The sequence below is a fragment of the Oncorhynchus kisutch genome, linkage group LG22, assembly GCF_002021735.2.
Source record: "Oncorhynchus kisutch isolate 150728-3 linkage group LG22, Okis_V2, whole genome shotgun sequence".
In the NCBI taxonomy this organism is placed as follows: Eukaryota; Metazoa; Chordata; class Actinopteri; order Salmoniformes; family Salmonidae; genus Oncorhynchus; species Oncorhynchus kisutch.
In genome coordinates this window covers 8,010,437-8,037,038 of record NC_034195.2, presented here as the reverse complement: position 1 = coordinate 8,037,038, position 26,602 = coordinate 8,010,437, and the positions used below count along the sequence as shown (strand labels likewise).

The window sequence follows — 26,602 nt, the reverse complement described above, 5'->3', positions numbered from 1 at the left end:
GAGACCCAGGGTCTTGAGCTTGATGACGAGTTTGGAGGCAAAAAATATTCAGTAGTTCCTCCCGACTGTATGTAATGAAACCTGGGATACCAATGTAAGAAATAACACGTAAAAAAACTAAATATATGTGTATATATATATATGTGTGTGTGTGTGTGTGTGTATATATGTATATATGTGTGTATATGTATATATGTGTGTATATGTATATATATGTATGTATATATGTGTATGTATATATATATATGTGTATATATATATATGTGTGTATATATATATGTGTATATGTATATATATATGTATGTATGTATATATGTGTGTATGTATATATATATGTATATGTATATATGTATGTATGTGCTCGCCAGAGGTAGCCTGACTGCCAATAGGTACCGAGATGAGATCCACAGACCCCTTGTGAGACCATATGCTGGTGCGGTTGGCCCTGGGTTCCTCCTAATTCAAGACAATGCTAGACCTCATGTGGCTGGAGTGTGTCAGCAGTTCCTGCAAGAGGAAGGCATTTATGCTATGGTTCCCCAAACCTGAATCCAATTGAGCACATCTGGGACATCATGTCTCACATCATGTCTTGCCACGTTGCACCACAGACTGTCCAGGAGTTGGCGGATGCTTTAGTCCAGGTCTGGGAGGAGATCCCTCAGGAGACCATCCACCACCTCATCAGGAGCATGCCCAGGCGTTGTAGGGAGGTCATACAGACACGTGGAGGCCACGCACACTACTGAGCCTCATTTTGACTTGTTTTAAGGACATTACATCAAAGTTGGATCAGCCTGTAGTGTGGTTTTCCACTTTAATTTTGAGTGTGACTCCAAATCCAGACCTCCATGGGTTGATAACTTTGATTTCCATTGATAATTTTTGTGTGATTTTGTTGTCGGCACATTCAACTATGTAAAGAAAAAAGTATTTAATAAGAATATTTCATTCATTCAGATCTAGGATGTGTTATTTTAGTGTTCCCTTTAATTGTTGAGCAGTGTGTATGTATGTATGTATATATATATACACACAAACATATATATATTTACACACATATACAGAAGGGTCACATATATATATATACACACACAGATATACATGTATGCGTGGGTCAGAAGTTTACATACATTAAATTGACTGTGCCTTTAAACAGCTTGGAAAAATCCAGAAAATGATGGCATGGCTTTAGAAGCTTCTGATAGGCTAATTGACATCATTTGAGTCAATTGGAGGAGTACCTGTGGATATATTTCAAGGCCTACCTTCAAACTCAGTGCCTCTTTGCTTGACATCATGGTGAAAATCAGAAGAAAACAGCCAAGACCTCGGTAAAAAAAATTGTAGACCTCCACAAGTCTGGTTCATCCTTGGGAGCAATTTCCAAATGCCTGAAGGTACCACGTTCATCTGAACAAACAATAGTATGCAAGTATAAACACCATGGGACCACGAAGTCGTCATTCCCCTCAGGAAGGAGATTAGTCTCCTAGAGATAAATGTACTTTGGTGTGAAATGTGCAAAAAAAGTATCTATATCCACAGTAAAACGAGTCCTATATCGACATAACCTGAAAGGCCGCTCAGCAAGGAAGAAGCCACTGCTTCAAAACCGCCATAAAAAAGCCAGACTACAGTTTGCAACTGCACATGGGGACAAAGATCGTACTTTTTGGAGAAATGTCCTCTGGTCTGATGAAACAAAAATAGAACTGTTCGGCCATGATGACCATCGTTATGTTTGGAGGAAAAAGGCTGATGCTTGCAAGCCGAAGAACACCATCCCAACCGTGAAGCACTGGGGTGGCAGCATCATGTTGTGGGGGTGCTTTGCTGCAGGAGAGACTGGTGCACTTCACAAAATAGATGGCATCAAGAGGCAGGAAAAGTATGTGGATAAATTGAAGCAACATCTCAAGATATCAGTCAGGAAGTTAAAGCTTGGTTGCAAATGGGTCTTCCAAATGGACAATGACCACAAGCATACTTCCAAAGTTGTGGCAAAATGGCTTAAGAACAATGTCAAGGTATTGGAGTGGCCATCACAAAGCCCTGACCTCAATCCTATAGAAAATTTGTGGGGAGAACTGAAAAAGCGTGTGCGAGCAAGGAGGCCTACAAACCTGACTCAGTTACACCAGCTCTGTCAGGAGGAATGGGCCAAAATTCACCAAATGTATTGTGGGAACCTTGTGGAAGGCTACTCGTAACGTTTGACCCAAGTTAAACAATTTAAAGGCAATACTACCAAATACTAATTGAGTGTATGTAAACTTCTGACCCACTGGGAATGTGATGAAAGAAATAAAAGCTGAAATAAATAATTCTCTACTATTATTCTGACATTTCACATTCTTAAAATAAAGTGGTGATCCTAACTGACTTAAGACAGGGAATTTTTACTCAGATTAAATGTCAGGAATTGTGAAAAACTGAGTTTAAATGTATTTGGCTAAGGTGTATTTCCGACTTCAACTGTGTGTGTGTATACACATATACACACATGCACATTTTATATATATATATATACACACACACGTATAACTTTTGAGCTGGATTGCCTGTCTTTGCAATTCGTTTAGTTTTGTTTGCACTCGTTAGCATACTGTGCCCTCCTGAATTATTGTCACTAGGTAAATATGAGAAGAATAAAAAGCTGTAAAAAAATGTCATAGTTGTTTATCTTACTCTCTCAAATCTAACCTTTGGGTTAGTAATCAATAAATATGCATGTTTTTGAAAAGAAAAGTCACAATTATTGGCACATCTGCATTTCGTACTTTATGCACCTTCCCTTTGCCAAGTGTAGAGCTCGGAGTCATCTCCTATAATGTTTGATGAGGTGGTAGAACACATAGGAAGAGATTTGAGACCATTGGTCCATAGAGAATCTCTCCAGAGCCTCCAGATTCCTTGGTCCTCACTTGTTGACTCTCCTCTTCAGTTCACCCCAGGTTTTCATTGGGGTTTAGGTCAGGGGACTGGGATGGCCATTGCAAAATCTAGATTCTATGGTCAGTGAACCATTTTCTCCAGGAATGTATGTTTGTGGTTTGGCAACCCTTCCAATGAACTTGTTGGCATGGAAGTGCCATCTAATTGTAGTTTTGGTGAACCCAAGATGCAACCAACTTTTGCAATTCTCCAACTGTGATCCTTGGATATGTTTTGGCCACTTGAACCACCCTTCACACTTGCATCCTCTTCCAGGCAGGTTCATCACAGATTCAGTTGTTTTAAATGTCTTAATTATTGCTCAAATAGTGGAGATTGGTATTTTCAGGCATGTAGCTATCTTTATAGCCATTGCCTGATTTGTGAAGGTCAACAACATTTTCTCATTTAATTTGTGTATTCTATGTCCTTTCCCATGTTGATGGATGACTAAGGGAGTTTAGCCTGTGTGTCACCTCATATTTATACTCCAGTGAAACAGGAAGTCATGGATGACCACTGTAGAGTTCCCAAAGACACAGATGAACTTTAAGTAAAATCTTAAATCTGAATGTACATAAATTAGATTTTGTTCACAACAATTTCTAGTGGTGGCAATTTATAACATTTATTTTATTTAACCTTTTATTTAACTAGGCAAGTCAGTTAATTAAGAACAAATTCTTATTTACAATGACTGCCTACCAAAAGGCCTCCTGCGGGGATGGGGGCTGGGATTCAAAATAGGACAACACACACATCACGACAAGAGTGACAACACAACACCACATAGAGACCTAAGACAACAACATAGCAAGGCAGCAACACATGACAACACAGCATGGTCGCAACACAACATGAGAGAAGGACAGTATGACGATATGAAAATCTGGATACCGCCCAACCCTAAATACAACCTTTACCAAATGGCCCAAACCAACGTAGCCTATGGCGATAGACACCTACTTGGTAGAATCTCCAGGTTTGGAGTAAATGCAGAATAATATTACAGCTGTTATTTGGACGGATACAGCTCACTAGTCCTAGTAACCTTTATGCAAAGTGGCGGCAGGGTAGCCTAGTGGTTGGAGTGTTGGACTAGTAAGTTCTAAGTTCAAATCCCCGAGCTGACATGGTTCAAATCTGTTGTTCTGCCCATGAACAGGCAGTTAACCCACTGTTCCTAGGCTGTCATTGAAAATAAGATTTTGTTCTTAACTGACTTGCCTAGTTAAATAAATAAAATAAAAAAGTAACCTTTATGCAAAGTAACTTACCAGTGATGAGGTGCTTGAACACGTATCGAGTAACGAGCCCACAGCTTTCCATCATCATCAAGGCATAATAGCCTGAAACCATGAGGTTCGTCTAACCTGGACCTCAGGCAGTTGATGAAACTAAATTTGGTGGTCTTTTCTCCTATTGCTTAGAAAAAAACAGAACGCAAACAGCTTTTCAGCATCTTAAAAGCAGGGTTAGTTAGCTAATTGAAGAAAGTCCTTTGGAATCGACGCTGATAATAATGACGTACAATGACGTACATCCCACGGGACAGTATCTGTTCATGCAACAACAACAAAAAACATTTTAGAGCGGCCTCCCAGGTGGCTCAGTGGTCTATAAGGCCCAGTGGTCTATTAGGCCCAGTGCTAGCTGTGTCACCAGAGACTCTGGGTTCTGAGACTCTGGGTTCGAGCCATCAGGGATCTCTTCTCCTCCCATAGGATCCCTGATGGCTAACAATAACATATCCTGACATAATGTAAACGTTATACATTACCCTCTCTCCCTCAGTGAAATTAATAAGTATATTTCATGATTCCAACAGTTAAGAAATCAGAACCCATCACTATGAAAAGCCTACAGTTACTTTAACACTGATGATAGAGCTAAATGTGCACAATTGTTTTACATGGAATAATCTGACATTTGTAGCAGGCCGCGACCGGGAGGTCCATGGGGCGACGCACAATTGGCCTAGCGTCGTCCGGGTGAGGGACGCACTAGCGTACGGGAGTTGTAGCGATGAGACAAGATAGTAACTACTAACAATTGGATACCACGAAATTGGGGAGAAAAAGTAATAAAAGGTATAATAATAATAATAATAATTTTTTAAAAACATTTTAGAATGGGTTTTTATGTATGATGTAGTTTGTTGATTTAAGAATTACTTCAATAATTATATCTGTCTGCATTTACTGTATATGAATTTCTTAATTCATGTATTTATCTATTTATGTGTGTATTGATAAATTTATAAATCTATTTCTAATTACGGCAGGTTTGGTCCTCCATACAAATATAGCCGTCAAGTCTATCCCCTGAAAGTTAGCTTGTCAACTAGCCATATTGAGGTGATCTGTTATTAGCTAGCTAGACAATTTGACGTGGTCCAATCAACAGCCTGTCTGTCAGCAGCAAATCGTGATTAAACACTTAAAAACAAAATGGGGGAAAGGGGAGCCAACTTCATTAGATACTGTATGCCTACGTTGGAGAGAAAAAAGTACATTAGGTCTACTTATAACTATGTTTAGCCAATTGTACAACGTTTCTACCGGTAGCTTGCAAAGTAAACATTATCAGCTAACACAGTATTTTTTTTTGTTTAGTTTATTAATTACATCGCCGGCAATTGCGCCCTTTTGCTGCTTGACAGGATGGGAAATTAACCAAAACCACTCATACTTGTCAGGTATAGTTCACTTTTATATCACTCAAATATCCAATATTGATATATATTGAGGCTACTGTTAGGTTCTAGAAATCAGAGTAAGAAATCGACGGACACTATAAAAGCTCCAACCAAGTTTATTCACCCCAAAGGATCGAACAGCTGAACAAACAAATAGATTCTCACAAGCACTGATATTTAACCCTTTTCTCCTATGCTGAGCCCCTTACACATCTGAACAGCCAATACACCTCTGTTGCTATCCAGAAGATTAGTTGTATGTATATATGTATGTATGTATGTATGTATGTGTGTGTGTATATATATATATATATATATATTCTTCCTCACTTCATCCAACTCAAGGCTGTTATGATGACTCGTACCAGACTGTCTCTTCTCCTCCCATAGGATCCCTGATGGCTAACAATAACATATCCTGACATAATGTAAACGTTATACATTACCCTCTCCCCCTCAGTGAAATGAATAAGTATATTTCATGATTCCAACAGTTAAGAAATCAGAACCCATCACTACCATCGAGTATATGCAATTCAAATGACATGATCAATGTTTACTGAGCATGAAAAGCCTACAGTTACTTTAACACTGATGATAGAGCTAAATGTGCACAATTGTTTTACATGGAATAATCTGACATTTGTAGTTCTGACTGTGCTCTTGAAGAGCACTCCCTTAAACGGTAAGTAGTTGTCAATGGTTTAAGCGGAGCTGGGGGTCTCCTTGCCCCCCAGCAACACAATCAAACGCTCTGCACCATATCTGGGTTTCGATGCAAGGTGCATTACAACATGGACTATAAGCAGTGGCAACCCATTTTTACAGATGGTGATAAATCTTTGGATCCAATTAAGTAAACTCAAAGCAATTGGATTTGCTTAGCAATTTCACAAAAACGTTGTGGGCCACACTATCTTGATTGTCACTTGAGGGGAACTCCACTCTTTCTTTTTTCCACTCTCCACTCTCAACTATCTTTTGGTATTTTCCCCAATATTCAACGGTTGATACAGTCCCAAAATGTTTTGCATGTCAGCAGTCAAGTTCAAGCAAAGTATCACCGGCCACATCATGATGATGATGCGTTTTGTGATGTGGCTGGTAACACTTGGCTTCTTGAAATCCAATATCTTTTAAACTTGACTGCTAACATGCAAAACATGTTATGATTGTATCAACAGTGGACTAATGAAAAAAAGACCCAACGATAGTAAGTGGAGTTCTCCTTTAAGTGCCCAGACTCAAGCAATGAATTAATGAAGCCATGAATCACTGATTTATTCATATCGGATACACAGTGAGCACCAACACTTACACAGCACTTTATTTTAAATTAAACTATGTTAAACTGATGTTAAAGAGCAGTCTGTCAACTTTAATTTGAGGGTATTTTCATAGATTTTGGGCAAACCATTTAGAAACTACAGCACTTTTTGTACATAGTCCCCCCATTTTAGGGGACCAAAAATATTGGGACAAATTCACTTATGGTGTATTATAGTCAAAAGTTTAGTATTTGGTCCCATATTCCTAGCACACAATGATTACATCAAGTTTGTCACTTGATACATTTGCTGTTTGTTTTGTTTGTGTTTCAGATTATTTTGTGCCCAATAGAAATTAATGTCATTTTGGAGTCACTTATATTATGTCCTTATTTACAATAAATTTCTACATTCATGTGGATGCTACCATGATACCAACGATACCAGGCCTATTTTCCTGTGCCAATCAAATTTGAACAACATTGTTTGTTATCAAAACAATAATAAGCGTCCTGGGATTAGTTTAAAACGACCCGCGAAATGGTTTGTGAAATTACTCGGGGAAAGAAATATAAACGCAACATGTAAAGTGTTGGTCCCATGTTTCGCGAGCTGAAAAAAAGATCCCAAAAATGTTCCATATGCACAAAAAGCGTATTTCTCAAAAATGTGCGGCACAAATTTGTTTACACCACGTGTATGGGGTCATGTGGGCGAGCGGTTTGCTGATGTCAACATTGTGAACAGAGTGCCCCATGGTATCGGTAGACATAAGCTACGGACAACGAGCACAATTGCATTTTATCGATGGCAAAGTGAATGCACAGATACTGTGAGGAGATTGAGGCCCATTGTCGTGCCATTCATCCACCGCCATCACCTCATGTTGCATGATAACGCATGGCCCCATGTCACAAGGATCTGTACACAATTCCTGGAAGCTGAAAATGTCAGTTCTTCCATGGCTTGCATACTCACCAGACATGGTCACCCATTGAGCATGTTTGGGATGCTCTGGACTGACGTGTACGACAGTATGTTCCAGTTCCCGCCAATATCCAGCAACTTCACACAGCCATTGAAGAGGAGTGGGACAACATTCCACAGGCCACAATCATCAGCCTGATAAACTCTATGCAAAGGAGATGTCGTGCTGCATAAGGCAAATGGTGGTCACACCAGATACTGACTGGTTTTCTGTTCCACGCTCCTACTTTTTTTAAAAGGTATCTGTGACCAATCGATGTATATCTGTATTCCCAGTCATGTGAAATCCATAGATTAGGGCCCAATTCATTTTTCAATTGACTGATTTCCTTTTATGAACTGTAACTCAGTAAAGTCTTTGAAACAGGTGAGTGATGGCTGGAATGGGATGGGCTGGCAGATTAAAGCTACTACATGTGATATGGCATGAAAGTTAAGTGGACATTATTGGACCAGCGCATACAAGAGACTAGTTGCATTTATTTATTTTTTTACAGAATTTATAAACAAAACTGACTTGATACACATTTTATAAAAGGCGCCAGTGCCTTAGATTGGTAGGACTGAAAAATGTGATAGTATTATATGAAATGATAATCTATAAATGTTGGTATCATGATGTTTTGGTACCGTGATATTACTGTGGTACCGGTATACCATGCAACACTAATTCACATTAATGTACAAGTGTTTAGAAACATATTCTATTCTTATTCACAATAAAAGTTAATCCAAAATGACAATACATTATTTACCATTGATTATTTTGTGACCAATAGAAATGAAACCACCAAAACAGCAAATGCATCCAACAACTTTGTAGATTCAGAAGCTTGATGTAGTTATTGCATGCTAGGAATATGTGATCAAATACTCTACTTTTAACTACTTTTAATACACAACAAACAAATGTGTCACTGTCCCCATACTTTTGTAGATCACTGTATTAGCTCTGGTCAATGACTTGTTAATCATTGAGAAACCATTAAGGTACATGGTTTCTCAAAGTGCACTTGTGCAATCCAGCATTTCACAACATCCGTTTTATAAAATCTTTTCTACGTCAATCTTTGGTCATGATAGGAAAAAGGCATCTCTAGGTAGACTAGATTCAGGGAATAACCCTTGGCGAGGACTATGAACAGGGGGAAAAAGTGTGTCTTCTGGACTCACAGAGGCCTCAGGTGAGCTCTGCCTGTTTAGTGCGTGGAAGGCGCAAGGCAGTGATCCCCCCTGTCAGCAGCAAAGCAGACACAAGTAGAACTGGTATCGCACAGTTGGTGTCCACCAGCTGGCCAAAGACTATGTTACCCATGATGGCTGCCACTCTGCCTATTCCTGTGAAGAAGCCCAGAGCGGAGGACCTAAAATAAATCAAGATTGACAGTGAGCACAGTGGGAGAGACAAGACGATCAGCCTGGCAAAGAGCCTTTGTTTAAAAGTAGGCTGTATGGAAGCTTTGTCCCATTACATGTCATAGGAGTTGGCAAGACAGCAGAAACAGATCTTGGACCTGTCGTGACAATAGAAGACCAATAGAACCCGTTCTAAAGTGGACCTGGGGCTTCCCACCCGGACCCAATATGCATAAATACATTTGTATTTATTTATATAGACCCGTTCTGAACGGACCCCAGGACAACTAGACCCGTTATGTACAGACGTGGCCAAAAGTTTTGAGAATGACACAAATATTTGTTTTCACAAAGTCTGCTGCCTCAGTCTTTAAATATTTTTGTCAAATGTTACTATGGAATACTGAAGTATAATTTCAAGCATTTCATAAGTATCAAAGGCTTTTATTGACAATTACGTGACGTTGACGCTAAGAGTCAATATTTGCAGTGTTGACCCTTCTCTATCAAGACCTCTGCAATCCGCCCTGGCATGCTGTCAATTAACTTCTGGGCCACATCCTGACTGATGGCAGCCCATTTTTGCATAATCAATGCTTGGAGTTTGTCAGAATTTGTGGGCTTTTGTTTGTCCACCCACCTCTTGAGGATTGACCACAAGTTCTCAATGGGATTAAGGTCTGGGGAGTTTCCTGGCCATGGACCCAAAATATCGATGTTTTGTTCCCCGAGCCACTTAGTTATCCCTTATGGCAAGGTGCTCCATCATGCTGGCAAAGGCATTGTTCGTCACCAAACTGTTCCTGGATGGTTGGGAGAAGTTGCTCTCGGAGGATGTGTTGGTACCATTCTTTATTCATGGCTGTGTTCATAGGCAAAATTGTGAGTGAGCCCACTCCCTTGTCTGAGAAGCAACCCCACACATGAATGGACTCAGGATGCTTTACTGTTGGCATGACACAGAACTGATGGTAGCACTCACCTTGCCTTCTGCGGACAAGCTTTTTCCGGATGCCCAAAACAATCAGAAAGGGGATTCATCAGAAAAAATGACTTTACCCCAGTCCTCAGCAGTCCAATGTACCTTTTGCAGAATATCAGTCTGTACCTGATGTTTTTCCTGGAGAGAAGTGGCTTCTTTGCTGCCGTTCTTGACACCAGGCCATCCTCCAAAAGTATTTGCCTCACTGTGCGTGCAGATGCACTCACACCTGCCTGCTGCCATTCCTGAGCAAGCTCTGTACTGGTGGTGCCCCGATCCCGCAGCTGAATCAACTTTAGGAGATGGTCCTGGTGTTTGCTGGACTTTCTTGGGCGCCCTGAAGCCTTCACAACAATTGAACCGCTCTCCTTGAAGTTCTTGATGATCCGATAAATGGTTGATTTAAGTGCAATCTTACTGGCATCAATATCCTTGCATGTGAAGCCCTTTTTGTGCAAAGCAATGATGACTGCACATGTTTCCTTGCAGGTAACCGTGGATGACAGAGGAAGAACAATGATTCCAAGCACCACCCTCCTTTTGAAGCTTCCAGTCTGTTATTCGAACTCAATCAGCATGACAGAGTGATCTCCAGCCTTGTCCTCGTCAACATTCACACCTGTGTTAACGAGAGAATCACTGACATGATGTCAGCTGGTCCTTTTGTGGCAGGGCTGAAATGCAGTGGAAATTATTTTTTGGGATTCAGTTCATTTGCATGGCAAAGAGGGACTTTGCAATTAATTGCAATTCATCTGATCACTCTTCATAACATTCTGGAGTATATGCAAATTGCCATCATACAAACTGAGGCAGCAGACTTTGTGAAAATGTATATTTGTGACATTCTGAAAATGTTTGGCCACGACTGTATATATCTGATCGGATCCAGAGCCTGTCTGATCCGAGTGAGGGAAGCAGCAGAAAAGGTAGTTTTTTTAAGCTAAAAAGGAGCTGAAAGCGAGAAAGCTCCAGCAGGAGGGGGAGGAGCTGTACTGTGAGCAAGTGACATGGGGAGTAGGGAGAAAGAGACAGCAACCAACCAAGCCGACTTAGTAGACTAATAGCTGACATAGCTAGGTTATTTATCAACAAATATGATTACGTAGTATCTGTCTTGGACTGCATCAAACCGGGAGAAGCTAGTTAAGCTAGCTAACGTTAGCTAGCAGGCTAACTGAGGCTGCAGTGCATGCGCTTCCTCATCCTAGTTACAAATGACAACAACGCCATTCCGAATATTAAGTAGAAGCCTGCCTACCTGTTGGCTCTTGGTTGCTGTAGCCTATCCTTCTCCTTTAACTTTTGATTCCATCTTCCATTGGTTAGATATCGCCTAACTTTTTCCACACACGGAGTGAGGCTCTGTGACTTTAGCCTAATGCCGCTTTGTTCTAGTACATAGGAGTTGGGAAGGCAACACAAACAGATCTAGGACCAGGCTATTATGATGGTGTATGCAGTTACCGTAGCTGGGTGGGGTAGAGCTCAGTGCCCAACACGTCTAAGGAATTCCAGGCCACCACAGACACTCCACTAAAAACACAGGAGATGAGCAGACTCTGTGCTTTCGTCTTCACCTCGTAGATGAGGAACACACTCACACTGGACAACAATAGGCTGCAACCTGGGACAGAGAGCACAGTACATACTTCAAAAAACCAGACGGACACACACAGGGAATAGAATCCATGCCAAGATGGCTTTGGTTGGAATGTGATTCTAGGCTAGCAACTTTGACTTGATTCCTGCATAGACCACAAACATGGGTTAACTGTGAGAGGCTTTGGATCAAAGCGTCTGCAAATGGCCATTTTATGACACCATTCCCAATGCTGCAAAATTATTCTGATTGAGCCACAATGTCACTGAAACTTCTAATAACTAAATGCATTTTTTGATCATGCCCTACTGTCTTTTAAGAAGGGAGGGGAAAACAACTCACAAAGCAGGGCCTTTCCTCCAATGACGTCCATTAGGAGAACGGTGAAGATGTTCCCTGGTAGGTTTGAGGCTGCAGTGACAAAGCCCTCCATGTACACTGCGAAAGGAAGCAGTCCAACACACAAACTTAGTTTTCAAAAGAATTATTGTGCCAGTAAAGTGCCATGAAATATACTTTTTTTTACTTGAATAACAAACGTTGCACAATGTTATAGATAGCACAATATTTAATCATTAAAGAGGAACTGGTGCCCACAGATTTATATAACATACATAGCTGCTGTTTACACATAACCCTTTTCTGTAAGTCTGACAGGAGTGAGCATTTTATTGAGAAGTGCATTACTCTTGTGTTTTGTACACACCTGCCGTTTTGACTGGGTAGCAGCTTTGGTTGTCATGGCTTTGTAAGCGAGACACATTGGCACAGGGTGAGCCTCCATCCTCTGCTCTCTTGAAAAGCTCTGGGAACCACATCCACAGCCCATAGTATCTATACACACACACACACACACACAAAGGGGTTAGGACATAGGATAACTACCCCCAGAAATATGAGCTGTCAATGTTTGTATATTTGTGTCAAAAATGTCATCCGTACATACAGTATGGACAACAAGGACAGCTGAAGACAGACAGATTGTATTAAGGAGAGCTGAGACCCACCCAAATGAGATGCAGTAGAATATGATGACCAGACATACACTTCTAGAGGCCAACTCTCCAACAAACAGCTGTCTTATTGGTGCCAGGCACTGCAACACAAGCAACATTGATTTAAGTGAAAATAAACATGTCCTAAATACAATGTGTTATTGGAATATTCACATAGTGGGTTTGTATTTGACTTTGGGCTGAACCTCATGTGATAAAGAAAAACCTGAATGTAAAGGCCAACAGCATACATGTATATAGGGGATCTGAGATGCAGCATAAAGTACAGCACAACATTTCCTTCAGCAAATCTGTTAGTTTTGAAGCTGTGATATCCCATCGGAGGGTGCTCCAGTCTTGAAGGGAAAAAAAACATTCTGAGAGTATTTGTGTATGTGCCGGTCTCCTATGTCTGTGTGCATGTGTACATGTATGCATGGTGTTACCTGTTTGAGGAGGTTGACAAAGCGCCGAGTGTGTGTTCCACCTCTCCTAGTCTCCCTCTCTTTCTTCTCAGAAGGGATATGCAGCCCACAAATCTGTAAGCGATACAGAACACACCATATTTAACATATCAAGTGAAAAGTAGTACCATCATCAACATATCTAATTCTACTAATGGAGAAAGACTATGATTAGTAGAAGTATGTTTACTGCTTGGCTGGAGCAAAAGCCTGCAACCACACTGAAACGTTAAGGGTAAGGGCCATATTCAATCTGTATCAAGTTCAGCGTTACAGCGCAATTTAAATTTAAAGGCAATGTTTCCGGGTTAGCGGAGACTGCATTCATCGTAAAACACTGCATATATTGGCTCAATCGGAAATTACCTTTCACATTTCTATCTCGCTATCTGTAACACTTCAGAGATACAGATTTAATAGAGACCCAAGGTTGATCACCTCTGGTATATGAGCTAATACAGTATATGCAGTTAATCGAGGCCAAAACAAAGGGTTTTGAAAATATGATATCAACAGAATTGGGCAGCTTTTAGTACAGGGATATGGGGAGCTAAAACATACTGTATGTCTGTCTAACTTACAAGTGTGTTTTGCCATTACTGTGAAGAGGGGTCGATCAGAAAGGTCATGAGTGCCAATTTCCCTCTACTTTTACATACCGTGCTCCATGTGATAGGCTGTATTTATTTACAGAAAGATGGAGACGTGTTCAGGAAAAATGGATTGGTTTAGAGATATTTACTGCTTGACTGGAGAAGAAACCACTATACACTTACAGTAACACAGTATGTGCAGTTCATCAAGGCCAAAACATTAAGAAGTGATCTTTCTAACTTGGAGTGTCAAAGTAATTTTTCCATTGGGGCAATTATTGAAAAGAGGGAGCACAAGTAAAGGCCATATTAAAAAAAAATATATATATATTTTTTTTAAAGGGGACAAAAATGGCCCATGAACCACATTTGACACCCCTGGTCCCTCCAAGACATGTACTGTATATTGAGCAGGGTTCACAATATGAATCATACCTAATCCTAAACTGATATGTGATATAAAAATCATATATTTGAACCCAGATCTGGCTGTACATCCATTCCGTGACAAGTGTGCACGGGCCTGAAAGCTTTTGTCATAGGAATGAATGGTGTCACGTGATCGATGGCTTTGTACATTCATATAGCCATTGTTTCTTAAAGACCAGCATCAATGTTAAATTAATTAAGTACTTAAAATGAAGTTGTTAAAATCTTATACTTAAAAAATATATATTTGAATTGTCACATATTTAGATTGCAAAATATTGTATTCACGTAATGGGAAGTTCAGGATTTTAGAACTTGATGTTTTATGGTTCCTCATCCTGATAGTAGTCAAAGAACATGTGACAGGAGACACTGTAATCCATGGTTCGGTTTTCAATGGTTTCTTTAAACAGCCCAAAATATACACGTCAAATAACAATATGTAAACTATATGCAAATGTTGGCCAATCACTATATGAAAAACTTCTCCTTCATCATCACCAACAAACGACTAAGTCATGTCGAACCTTGAAAACATGAGAGATCGCTTTTTAAGTTTTGCCAGCCAAGTGTAACCATCCCAGGAGGATCGGGTGGTTCAAAGGTAGGATTAATTCTGGTAGGTTAAGTAATACCTGGCAAAAGTCAACATTAACCGGCACAACTACCTAGTAACGTTAGCTTGCTAATGATTGCAACAGCTACCGTGGGATGCGCGAGTATGTCAGATTTCAATCGTTCAGGAGACCGAATAATGCTGGAGTCCAAAGGCGGCAAACCGGGAGAAGCAGGTTGATAACTATGAGGGTTTGCCTGTTCGCTGACCCTAACATCGGGCAGCTGAACAGGATAGGTACATTTGGCCTATATCCATGTAGTACATGAGGACACAGTGCTATGCACAGTGCTTGCTTTGTAAGTAAGCTAGGTGTGAAACTATCTTGTGATTCAACATACTTATTGTAGGTTATTTTATTGATTTTAAAGATCATGGACTATTTCCCTGTTTTATATTAGGATACTTTTTTATTAGATTTAAATGTTTCCATATCTCCGTATCTTTAGAGTATCCTGTGAGGCAGATCAAAGTGCTCTATGGCCAGGAGGAAAGCAGCTTCTTGAAGGTTTTGGTGGAAACATTCCCCCAGATGAATCCAAATGTAGAGGCTTTTAAGACAGACAGAAGGGGCTCGTTCCCCTACAAAAAAAAGGATTGTTGTCAAGACAATGGAGGACAGAGATGGTGTGGTTGTTTTGGTGGCTCAACAATTTGTCCAAGGGAGCATGCAGGTGGCCTTGGAGCAGTAAGTAAACTCTGTCATAAATCTGTGAAGTACTTGTCATTACCTCCTCTACCATAAGTATTTTTAATCAGTCCATCCCCCTAAATCAATACACATCACTATATTGTCCTTAACACTTATTTTAAATATACATACGGTCTAAACCATAACAGGTTCAAATATCGTCTCAACTCTCTTGAGCTGCCCGAATCATTGGGGAACCACCCGAACAGCTTCCGAGCATTTTTTGTGGACTCCATAAAGCCTCCCACTGCCAGGGACCTGTTTTAAAGTAACCTATTCCATACCTGGCGGCAACCGGCGGTGTTTGGCGAATGACACCATCTGCCATTGGTTCAACTGGCTAGCTGAGGTGCAAGGTAAAATTAGTACATTGTTCAAGTTTATCGGTAACTGCATATTATTCCGTATTTTAAATGTTTTACTGTGTACTCCTCAGATGAAGAATGTCCTTTAACAGTGGCGATGGTGTTGGAGTTTGCTACTGGGGCAACGGTGGTGACACCCCTTGGGTTTGAGGACACCACGACCATCGAATTCCTCCACACAGCACGAGGGCATCTTGCTGGGCAGCAGAAGAAAACGTACCCAGAGGCAAACACGTGTGCTGTGAGACTAAGGCTCCCTCTTCATAGCACCTACAATGCCTTTAGGGAATTCATGATCTCCGGAATTGTGAATTCCCCACATTTCGGTGTTTCATAAAAACATTTTTACGATACATAATTGTATCTAGTAGCACTAAATTACAGTAGCAATTGAGTGTTTGGAAATGTAACTGCACATCAAGATTTAAGCATTTATCTGTATTGTTTGTACAGTGCATTCGGAACGTATTCAGACCCCTTGACTTTTTCCACATTTTATTACGTTACAGCCTTATTCAAAAATGGATACAATAATTCCCCCCCCTCTCATCAATCTACACACAATACCCCACAATGACAAAGCAAAAACAGGTTGACATTTTTGCAAATGTATATATAAAAAAAAGGAAATATTACATTTATGACCCTTTTACTCAGTACTGTTGAAGCACCTTTGGCAGCGAGTACACCATAGAGTCTTCTTGGGTATGATGCTACATTTTTATTTGTTTAATACATTTTAGAATAAGGCTCTAATATAACAAAATGTGGAAACGGTAAAGGAGTCTGAATACTTTCCAAATGCACTGTATTTCCATATTGGCTGTTATTGTTCACTTAATGATCATTCAAATTAAATTATACAATCCATATTGCTTGTCTTGGTGTTAAAGTTGAGTTTTTTTTACTGACACTTCACTAATAACCAATAGCCGTTGCTGATATTGATTGAAGTACTGCAGCCAACTCAGATAATTTGATGTCCTACATTAAGAACAAATGAACTTCAGCCATTATCATTTAATTAGAACTACATGAAATAAGGCTTCCCATCCACTGCATTAAGAGACAGCTCCACTTCTGGGATCTGCACCTTCATAGTGACTTATCAAATTTCAAATACATTGATCTAAGAACTAAATCCATTAGTCCTAGGCTCTCCAACCCCGTTCCTTGAAACCTGTAGGTTTTCAATCCAACCTCAGTTGTAACTAACCTCATTAAGCAGGTAATTATTAAAATCAGGTGCACTAGATTAGGGATAGACATGAACCTACAAGACAGTAGCTCTCCAAGAACAAGGTTAGGAGCCCTGCACTAGTCCATCTTCAACCACATCATTTGAGCTGTCACAATGTTGTGTTACTACCTGTAATAGGTTCCTGTTAATTACAATTATATAAAATGTAAAGGGGGCGAACCACTATCTTCATAGTTATACTTTTTTTTAACTATAGGGCATTCTCCACACATTTATTTTAACAATTTATAAAAGTCCCAATTGGGCATTACAAAAATGTAAGTTCTGTTCTAATAATGTCCATTCAGAATGTTCTGTTGTCCTCCCACAGCAGGCACGCTTTGAAGGTTCCAATCCAGTGCTTGCAGTAGGCCTCTCCTGGGTCGTGTTGTACTGAGTGGAAGACAAATATTGTGTCAGCAGATGGAATGCTGTGCTAAAGTGCCATAGAGCAAAATACAGTAACAATAGGCCATATATCTTAACAGTACCTGACTCTCTCCAAATATGACCAAACAGAATCGTACTGGAATGGGGAAGTACTTAACAAAGGTTAAGGCCACCTGGTCCTCATCCGTTTACAGTTGAAGATGTCGATCGTACCCTTCTAGAGACCAAATCATACAGTGTGTGAAAGCGGGGGAATGTTAGTATTATAAAATGTATCATAGTATTATAAAAATGAACCGATTCAAAGAAACGAGTGGCGCTGAAGATATAGCGTCCAATTCCTCATCCCAGTAGGGGAGTATGTAGTAGGTCAGGTTGGAGTAGGAACGAGTGGCGCTGAAGATATAGTGTCCAATTCCTCATCCCAGTAGGGGAGTATGTAGTAGGTCAGGTTGGAGTAGGAACGAGTGGCGCTGAAGATATAACTGCCATAACCCTCTGTAGATAGTCAACTCCCAGGCTGCCTCTGGAGCCTTCCAATGGAATTATTGTCCGCAACAGTTCCATCTGTGTTGCTTATGGTGAACTGGATTTGTGGCACAATCACCCATTCCGACCAATAAAGAGCTGCGGTGCCAGTGGTTGGAGGAGCCTAGGTGGTGGTCGGAGGAACAGAGGTGGTGGTCGGAGGAGCAGAGGTGGTGGCTTGAGAGCTGATGGTGGTTGAATTATGGGGCGAACAAATCCCTTACTGCTGTCAGATTGGCCCTCTGCATTGCCAGGGAACCCGAGACGAACAACTGCAGAGGTGACTGCCGTTGGTCAGTCCTCAGCCCATGGCGGTTCCACTGACTGGCAAACACAGCAAGATCTGTTCACCCGTGGCAGGAACACAAAGTGCAGTGCCCACAGGTACACCTCATTGTTGATGTCGATGACCTGCTCCATCTCCAAGAAGGTGAACAGGTAATGGTAAACGTTGGAGACTACTTGCCAGATGTCCCCCCCACAGCCGTTCTATCCTCTGGTTGTGAGTGCACCTTCCTCCGAGGGCACTTCCCCTCTCACCATCCCTGAACTGCTCCATGAAGGCACAGATACGGTTGTTTTCAACATCCGGTGTTTATCTCACCCGGGATGGTATTCCGTAGTTGGTGATGGCTGCTTCGAATGACTCCATGACTGACACTCCTGTTGTCAGAGGCCTTCAGAAACCCAACAAGTCTGCTGTAACCATCCACAGCACCATGGATAACAATCCTCCACCTAAAAAAACACGACACGTTTGTTTAACAAAACCTCTCTCTTATAGTGACACCATTCTGTTTTAATTGATATCAGCTCTTTGATCCTCGCATCCAGCTAAGCGTCTGACAACAGTAAGTATGACCTGACAAGCTGAAAATGACTAAATACAAAACACAAAAAGATACATCAATCAGGAATGTGATCAAATCTCGAGAGGATGAAGAGATCTCCCGCTTGTGTTACAATTTCTTTATTAAATTACAATAACTTACCTCATGCGCCGCTTGACCACAGATTGCAACACATTGAGAACATCTGCCATTTGTCTGATGGTCATATGACAATCTATGAGGAACTCAAGCTGCTCCTTGGTGATGTGCTACTGCCTTCCCTCCAAAGGCACTTGATAGGACACTGAAATTTTAAAAAAAATACAATAGATAATGAATTACAAAATACACTCCTAAAAACTTTAGGTTAAAAGACTATAAGATCACCATATAGAATTTAGGAACAGCATTATAGACCAACCAAATGTGTTTTTCATTGATTGACTTGACACAGGAGACTTAACACAGTACAAGTAAAATTATACAATCTCAGCCTTTGCCACTCATGTCAAACAACAAAAAAACGATACGAATATGGCAAGTTGTTACATTTGTAAGGTTCCCGTTGTTGGATGTCATTTGCCTCTTGTAGGAACTCCTCTGCAACAGCAATTATATTGCTGGCCCTCTCTTAATCAATCAAATGACCTAAAAAATAGACAGCAGACCCGATGGGTCCAGTGACATTTTATCTGTATGTAGTTAACATCCCCTTAAGTGTTCTCTTGTCTAAACGGTGCCAACTCTGAGCCTCTGACATATTAAGACAACCGTGCATTGACAGGCAAAGCAGTTTTAAGGTACTTTAGCTACAAACTAGCAAAAAAATAAATGTATCTTCATTCAACATCACTAGCTAGCTAACGTTATCGTACAGCAGTAACTAGTTAACGTTTTATAGATTCCATAATAAACGTTAGCTAGCTAACGTTAATTGTTCATAATCTATCTTGAATTCAGTTAAAATATCAATGGCAGACAGATCTAACGTTAGCTAGCTAACGTTAGTGTTATATTATGTAGTTACTTTTTTTGCAGCCGTTACACCACTCACTCTCAACACCTACGTTAGATAGCTAACATGAAGTTAACGTTACCTGGCTATTGATGGTTGAAGTCCATCTCTTCTGTCCGTGAGCAGCAGTCTGGTGCAATCAGAGATGGTAGATTTACAATCTTCGAGAAATTGGGCAGCCATTGTTAACTAGCTAGCTAATTTTACCTCGGAAGAACAGAAGTTGGGTGAACGTCTTTCATCAGTACTTGAGACTTGGGCGGACTCCAAACGAACTTTATGCAAATGTGATCATCAGTGACAAAATCTATGGCTCGTAGCATACGTATCAGTGAATCGTTGTGACATGAAATACGAGAGTGTAATCAATGTGTAATAACTACGTACAAAATGAATGTACGTGTTAAATTATTATGTGACCTGGAGTCATATTCAGGTCCTGATTGGTAAAGAAGCTTATTTGACGCTTCAAATAGTGTTATTTGACGCGTCAACGTCAAATAGTATTAAACTCTACTGTATCTTAAGCAGTTCCCTGGTCTGGTTCTCTGAAGTTGTTCTGCTGTTGGACCGTTCTGCGAGGTCTGAAACCTACTGGGCCGTGGGATCATTTAGATGATCCTAGTTACAATGCGGATTAATTATCTTCCGATGATAGTGGTAATAGTAATGCAAGGTTACTTAGAATTCACACAGGGTATTCTTGCCAGGGCAATTAGTTTGTCTATTGTAGTTGTGACTGGGTTTGTGCAGCCTCTCCAATACCTCCTTATGGATGGGAAACCCCCATGTATCAGGGGTCCTTGAGGGAAATGTTTCATGACCTGTACTATTCATTTTCACATGTTGAACTCCACTTAATTTTTTGGGAGTAAAACATTTTAACAAAACCAATATCTTATATGTTAAAAGTGTTATACCTGGAGAGTTATGCGATTGTATACATTGGGGTTCAAACCTTTTGCCTCATAACCCACCAATTGACGTGTCTTTTGAGTGGCAAACCTCCAATAAGGGTTGAGCTGTGACGCAAAGCGACACATGGTTCCCCCTGACCAAAAGGTTCTTAAGGCCCCCAGAAGAAAAGTGCCGGTTCTGAGCAGTGAAAAAACATATGCAGACCAAATATAATAAAACAATTTAACATTCAAAACATCTAACTCTTGTGACTAATTTTAAGGAATTTACTAAATAATGAAATGATGAGTATCTATGGGCAAAAAAAAAAAAATGTCAAAATCGCGTGAACCCGCGACATCTGCCCCGACCCACAATTTGGGAGCCGCTGCACTAAGGTACACATACTACGGTACATACCGAGAAGGTCTTGAGGCTGCCTCTGTGGTTTATTGCAAACATCCTGCAGAAGACACGTAGGGCTTCTATCTCACGGCCAGCCTTGCAAAGAAAGAGAAGTGTGTTTAATGAAGAAACAAACCAAAAACAAGATATTATTTCGTAAACTAACTTGTTGAACTTGGTTGGACTTGTATACAAGGCTAAGTGTCCTATTCTATTATTCAGAAACATTTATTGGCGCCTGTAATGGCCTGTAAGCACTGGTGTACCTCCATGAGGAACCGGGGGCTCTCAGGCATGGCCAGACTGAAGATGAGTGCCGATGTGAGACTGGGGACAGAGCACAGCACCACAAACAGCCTCCAGCTCTGGAAGTCCAGCCCACCCAGAGAAAAGCGGACCCAGGTCCGGGGAATGACCAACCACGCCAGGCCTGTAGGGAAAACACACACCTGACGCTTACCTAATGTTCATTAACATCATATATTGTGACTTTCCATAAATCATTTGCATTGGAGCAAAAGTGTGCAGCTAGACTATTTGTTAATGCATTTCCATTAGGTACACATCTCACGAATGATTGACACACAGAAAAATCATATTACTGGACATGGGTCTATATTTTATGATTTTAACGAGCATGTGGACCTAAACATTGCCTACAGACACATGCAACAGTAATCATCTCTACCTCCCTCAAACATTTCACACGAGGACAAACATCATCTGACTGTAACAGAAGACAATGTATAGTAATGGTGTCACCTGCTGCCAGAATATTCCCTGCCATCCAGAAGGTGGCCAGAGCACTTATCATTGCCCCCCTCTTCAGCCGGGGCTGAAACTCTGAAAAGTAGGAGAAGATGACCGGGATTGAACCTCCCACCCTGGAAAAGTCAAACGGAAAAGACTTGTTAGAATCCACTACACAATTAGAGTGCCTAAACAGTAGATTTCCAAAGTGTTAACTGAGCAGAGTCTAGGTATTTCAATGACAACTGTCTGTTGGGTGAGAGGGAAACATGAGTAACCTATGCCCTGGAAAGACACTCCGGTTAAAGTTTAAATGAATCCTTTAAATGAAGAGAGCAGATGCAACTTTGAGTGTTTGTAAAATGATTCACATTACATTTCCGTGTTGGTGTCTTTGTGTGCGTCTGTGTACCATCTTCATTAGGTCCAATCAGAGGGGTATGTAATGAGTGCTTACCCTACACCGCTGATGAACCGTAGTAGAAGGAAGAGCCAGAACCTTGGGGCAAAGCTGGCCAGCGCTCCAAACACTCCGTTCACTGTCAGGGACATCACCAAGACCTTCTGGCGCCCCCTCTGGTCAGCCAGGTAACCCCACATGTACCCACCTATCATCATTCCTATGGGGACAAAGGGCAAAAACAGAGCATAGAAAAGTCAGAGGCCTCATTTAGAAAAGGTTTTTATGCACAGAATTCTTAAACAATGTTGCTATTCATAAACCTTGAACTTGATGTGAAATTTGGTTTTACATGCGATTGATGATGAATGACTTAGTTGTTAAGCATGAGTCTTATCACACTAATAGAACCCTGGTTAAGTCTGCACTTACATAAGTAATACAGCAGCATCTGTAATCAAGTGAACTGATATTTATGCCTACTTTAAAAAATGTGATGACTGAATTCTTTAGTTTAAATTATATAAACTAATTTACCCATATAAGCTATTCCTTACCGAGGAAAATGTTGGCCGTCAGTAACCCCATGTCTGAGGAGCTGAGATGGAGGTCACAGCGGGCCGTGGGCAGCAGAAAGGAAACGCACAGGATCTCCACCGCATCACTGGCATTGGCCCATCCACACACCACCAACAGGAGCCCATGGAACAAACCAAAACCTGAAGGTGGGGCACAGAGACCAGATACTACAGGAATACTGTTCATTTTCGAATGAGAATAGTGTGATGTCTGGAAGTCTGAGACATCAGCGGTGTATTCACTAGGAACCAAACTTGCTGAAACTGGAAGGGACCTACCTGGGGTGTATTCACTATGAACCAAGCGGAACCAAACAGAAGGAAACAGGGAAGGACCTACCTGAATTTCTCTAACAGAAACTCTAATTTTAGTTGAAAAACATTTTCCATTATGATGGTGTGCACTAATGAATACACCCCTGAACTTGATCAATTAGGTATGTTTGCTACGGTTTGCACTTTAAGCAATAAGGCCCGAGGGGGTGTGATATAACCCCAGAGGTGCCTTATTGCTATTATAAACTGGTAACCAATGTAATTAGAGCAGGGGTGTGGTATATGGCCAATATACTACGGCTAAGGGCTGTTCTTAGACATGACGCAATGCAGAGTGCTAGGACAGAGCACTTTCAGCCAATCAGCATTCAGAGCTCAAACCACCCAGTTTATAATGAGTAATATACCACAGCCTAGGGCTGTTTTTATGCACAACGCAAACCGATACAGCCCTTAGTCATGGGATATTGGCCATATAAAGTGCATTTGGAAAGTATTCAGACCCTTACATTTTTTCCACATTGTTACATTACAGCCCTATTCTGAAATGGATTCAATTAACTGTTTTCCTCATCAATATACACACACAATTACCCTTTTTTTTGTGCATATTTATTGAATCAAAAATAGATACCTTATTTACATAAGTATTCAAACCCTTTGCTACGAGGCTTGAAATTGAACTCCGGTGCATCCTGTTTCTGTTGGTCATCCTTGAGATCCTTGATGTTTCTACAACTTGATTGGATTCCACCTGTGGTAACACAACGGTCTATATAAAAGGTCCCACATTTGACAGCAGATGTCAGAGCAAAAACTAAGCCATAAGGTCGAAGGAATTGTCCGTAGAGCTCTGAGATAGGATTGTGTCAAGGCACAGATCTGGGGAATGGTACCAAAAAAATTCTGTTGTAGCATTAAAGGTCCCCAAGAACAGTGGCCTCCATCATTCTTAAATGGAATAAGTTTGGAACCACCAAGACTCTTCTTAGAGCTAGCCGCCTGGCCAAACTGAGCAATCAGGGGACAAGGGCCTTGGTCAGGGAGGTGACCAAGAACCCAATGGTCAATCTGACAGAGCTCCAGAGTTCCTCTGTGGAGATAGAGAACGTTCCAGAAGGACAACCATCTCTGCAGCGCTCCACCAATCAGGCCTTTATGGTAAACCATCTCTGCAGCGCTCCACCAATCAGGCCTTTATGGTAGAGTGGCCAGACAGAAGTAATCTCCTCAGTAAAAGGCAACATAACATCCCACTTGGAGTTTGCCAAAAGGCACCTAAAGGACTATGAATACTTATGTAAATGTGATACATTTCAGTTTATGGGGTATTGTGTGTAGATTTGGGGGTGGGGTGCCTTATAGCTATTGTAATGAAACAGCAGAGAGCAGGTCTCGAACCCTCGAACTTCTAGCCCAAAGTCCAGCCCGCTATCGACTGTGCCGCAAAAGTAAGCTCATGGGGCAGAGTCGATATCCACGCTTATAAACCCAAGGTCGTTACACTATTATAAACTGGTTACTAACGGAATTAGAACAGTAACAATTAATAAAAAGCATTCAGGGGCTCAAACCACCCAGTTTATAATAATGAATACACCTCGTGTTACACATCAAAATCCCAGTAGTCTACCTGCTTCCTCAACAGCTTCCTCATATGTTCGTTTTCTTTGTGTACTTCTCTGAACATCATTTGCATTATCTCCAATACGCCTCTCAAAAATAACTTCACCTGAAATGTAAAAAAAAAAAAAAAACAGCATGATAAATGGCTTTGTAAATTGTATGATCATAAATTACTCAAAACATTTAATGGAAAACATACGTCTGATAATGCAGGTACACCTACTACCTGTTGAATTTGACATCAGAATTAAATTTAAGCTAATAAAGAGTACACATGTTGGACTAGTTTACGTGGGAGACTGCATGAAAGTTCCAAGACTACCAGGTGGAGTTTACGCATGTACCTTCATCCGAGTCGAGGCTAGCTAGCTCCAGGTGGCTAGTGAGAAGTGGCACTCGTGCTGCATCATCGCCGGACGCCTCTATATGGATATGTCGAGACATAGCCGGCTGTTTCATCAAGCTAAAGCACCAGTACGACCTCTTGTTTTGTAGAGACTACATGTCAGTGGAGACTTTCTTGATGCATAGTAACTGTATTACCAGAGAACCACATATTTATCCACACAGTTATGGAGTGAACCAAAAAATTATCCATTATATTGACCAGATACTCTAGTGGCCGCTCTAACAATGAAAATAAATGTCTTCAAAAAAAAGGAAGGCAGACGGAGGAGGCAAGATCAGGTGGGACCATTCTAGCCAATGAGAGGGCTAAACGTAAGTGAACAACACCCACAACTCCGATATGAGGTGTTTTTTCTCAAAGTTGCCGGAATGTCACATGTCTTACGTATATCAGTACACGCCTAACAAACGGCGCATTACAAAACTTCGATTATATCAAATAAGCCACATGTAGCAAATAAACCATTCAACTTTTTGTTAACCAAATTCGACACTCTCATTTGACCTCCATACAAAAACTAATCGCTTGGTGAGCGGAAAAACGCCACATGCCGGAGTAGACAGATTTTGGGCTAAGTTACCCCTCTTGCTTCGCCTCTTCCTCTCTGAGTGAACTGAACCTACTTCCTGTTTTAAGAAATGGATGAGCTGTTAGCCTTCTTCGGTGGGGTTTAGCGGCGGTTGGCATCCAATATAATGTTGCATTACCGCCACCATCTGGAGTACAAATCCATTATACTTTGTGACACAACATAGGAAAAGGAAGATCACATGATTTCTGCCTGCCAACTAACCCTACACTCACAAAAAAAAAACGCCACCACCTTGCACAAATTTAACCCTATCGGATCCTACACACAATATGACCATAAACTTGGCACCTGAAACACCATAGTGGATTCAGCACAAAAGGTTATATGGGATAACTGATTACTAACATTACTTTGTTTCAGCATCAAAACTCAAAAGGACAGACAGACATTCTGTTTCACCACTCTAGCCACTGGGTCTGCGAGTATCACGGACCTGGTTGGCCTTCTTCTATGGCAGTGATTCTCAACTGGTGGGTCGAGGTTTTGAATGGGTTGTGGGTGTCTGAGTAAAAAAGAAAATAATAAATTACTCTTTTTTTTTTTTACAATGAATTTTTTTTTCAGCCTGAACCTAAAGGACTTAAACCAGGTAGAACGTGTGTAGAAGTAGAAATTATAATGCATTAACATTTTTGAATAATTTAATCTCCGATTTTTTTTTTCAATCACAGTATTTTCAATA

The 26,602-nt window shown here is 40.8% G+C and overlaps 1 protein-coding gene and 1 long non-coding RNA gene across 2 annotated transcripts; one reads left to right on the top strand and one right to left on the bottom strand.

The window, feature by feature from the left end:
* Positions 1-5,735: 5,735 nt before the first annotated feature.
* On the bottom strand, positions 5,736-25,949 carry sv2 (synaptic vesicle glycoprotein 2). The gene is made up of 13 exons (XM_020456080.2): positions 25,264-25,949; positions 24,927-25,025; positions 22,997-23,158; positions 22,497-22,659; positions 22,052-22,173; positions 21,556-21,719; positions 21,305-21,385; positions 13,273-13,365; positions 12,839-12,927; positions 12,538-12,665; positions 12,174-12,269; positions 11,696-11,855; positions 5,736-9,254 (listed from the first exon to the last, which is right to left on the bottom strand). The coding sequence occupies exons 1-13, from the start codon at positions 25,376-25,378 to the stop codon at positions 9,071-9,073; spliced, it is 1,656 nt and encodes a 551-aa protein (XP_020311669.1). The 5' UTR covers positions 25,379-25,949; the 3' UTR covers positions 5,736-9,070.
* Positions 14,824-16,885, top strand: LOC116356319 (uncharacterized). Its single transcript, XR_004204817.1, has 4 exons — positions 14,824-14,916; positions 15,378-15,616; positions 15,769-15,975; positions 16,056-16,885. It is a non-coding gene; the product is annotated as an uncharacterized LOC116356319 (long non-coding RNA).
* Positions 25,950-26,602: the final 653 nt, after the last annotated feature.

Excerpts from the sequence above, each read along its gene's own strand:
- sv2 (XM_020456080.2), bottom strand. The coding sequence starts at position 25,378 with ATGAAACAGCCGGCTATGTCTCGACATATCCATATAGAGGCGTCCGGC. Across the intron at positions 22,660-22,996 it reads GACGGCCAACATTTTCCTCG|GAATGATGATAGGTGGGTAC; the intron begins GTAAGGAATAGC and ends TTGTCCCCATAG. Across the intron at positions 9,255-11,695 it reads CTCTACCCCACCCAGCTACG|GTCCTCCGCTCTGGGCTTCT; the intron begins GTAACTGCATAC and ends GATTTATTTTAG.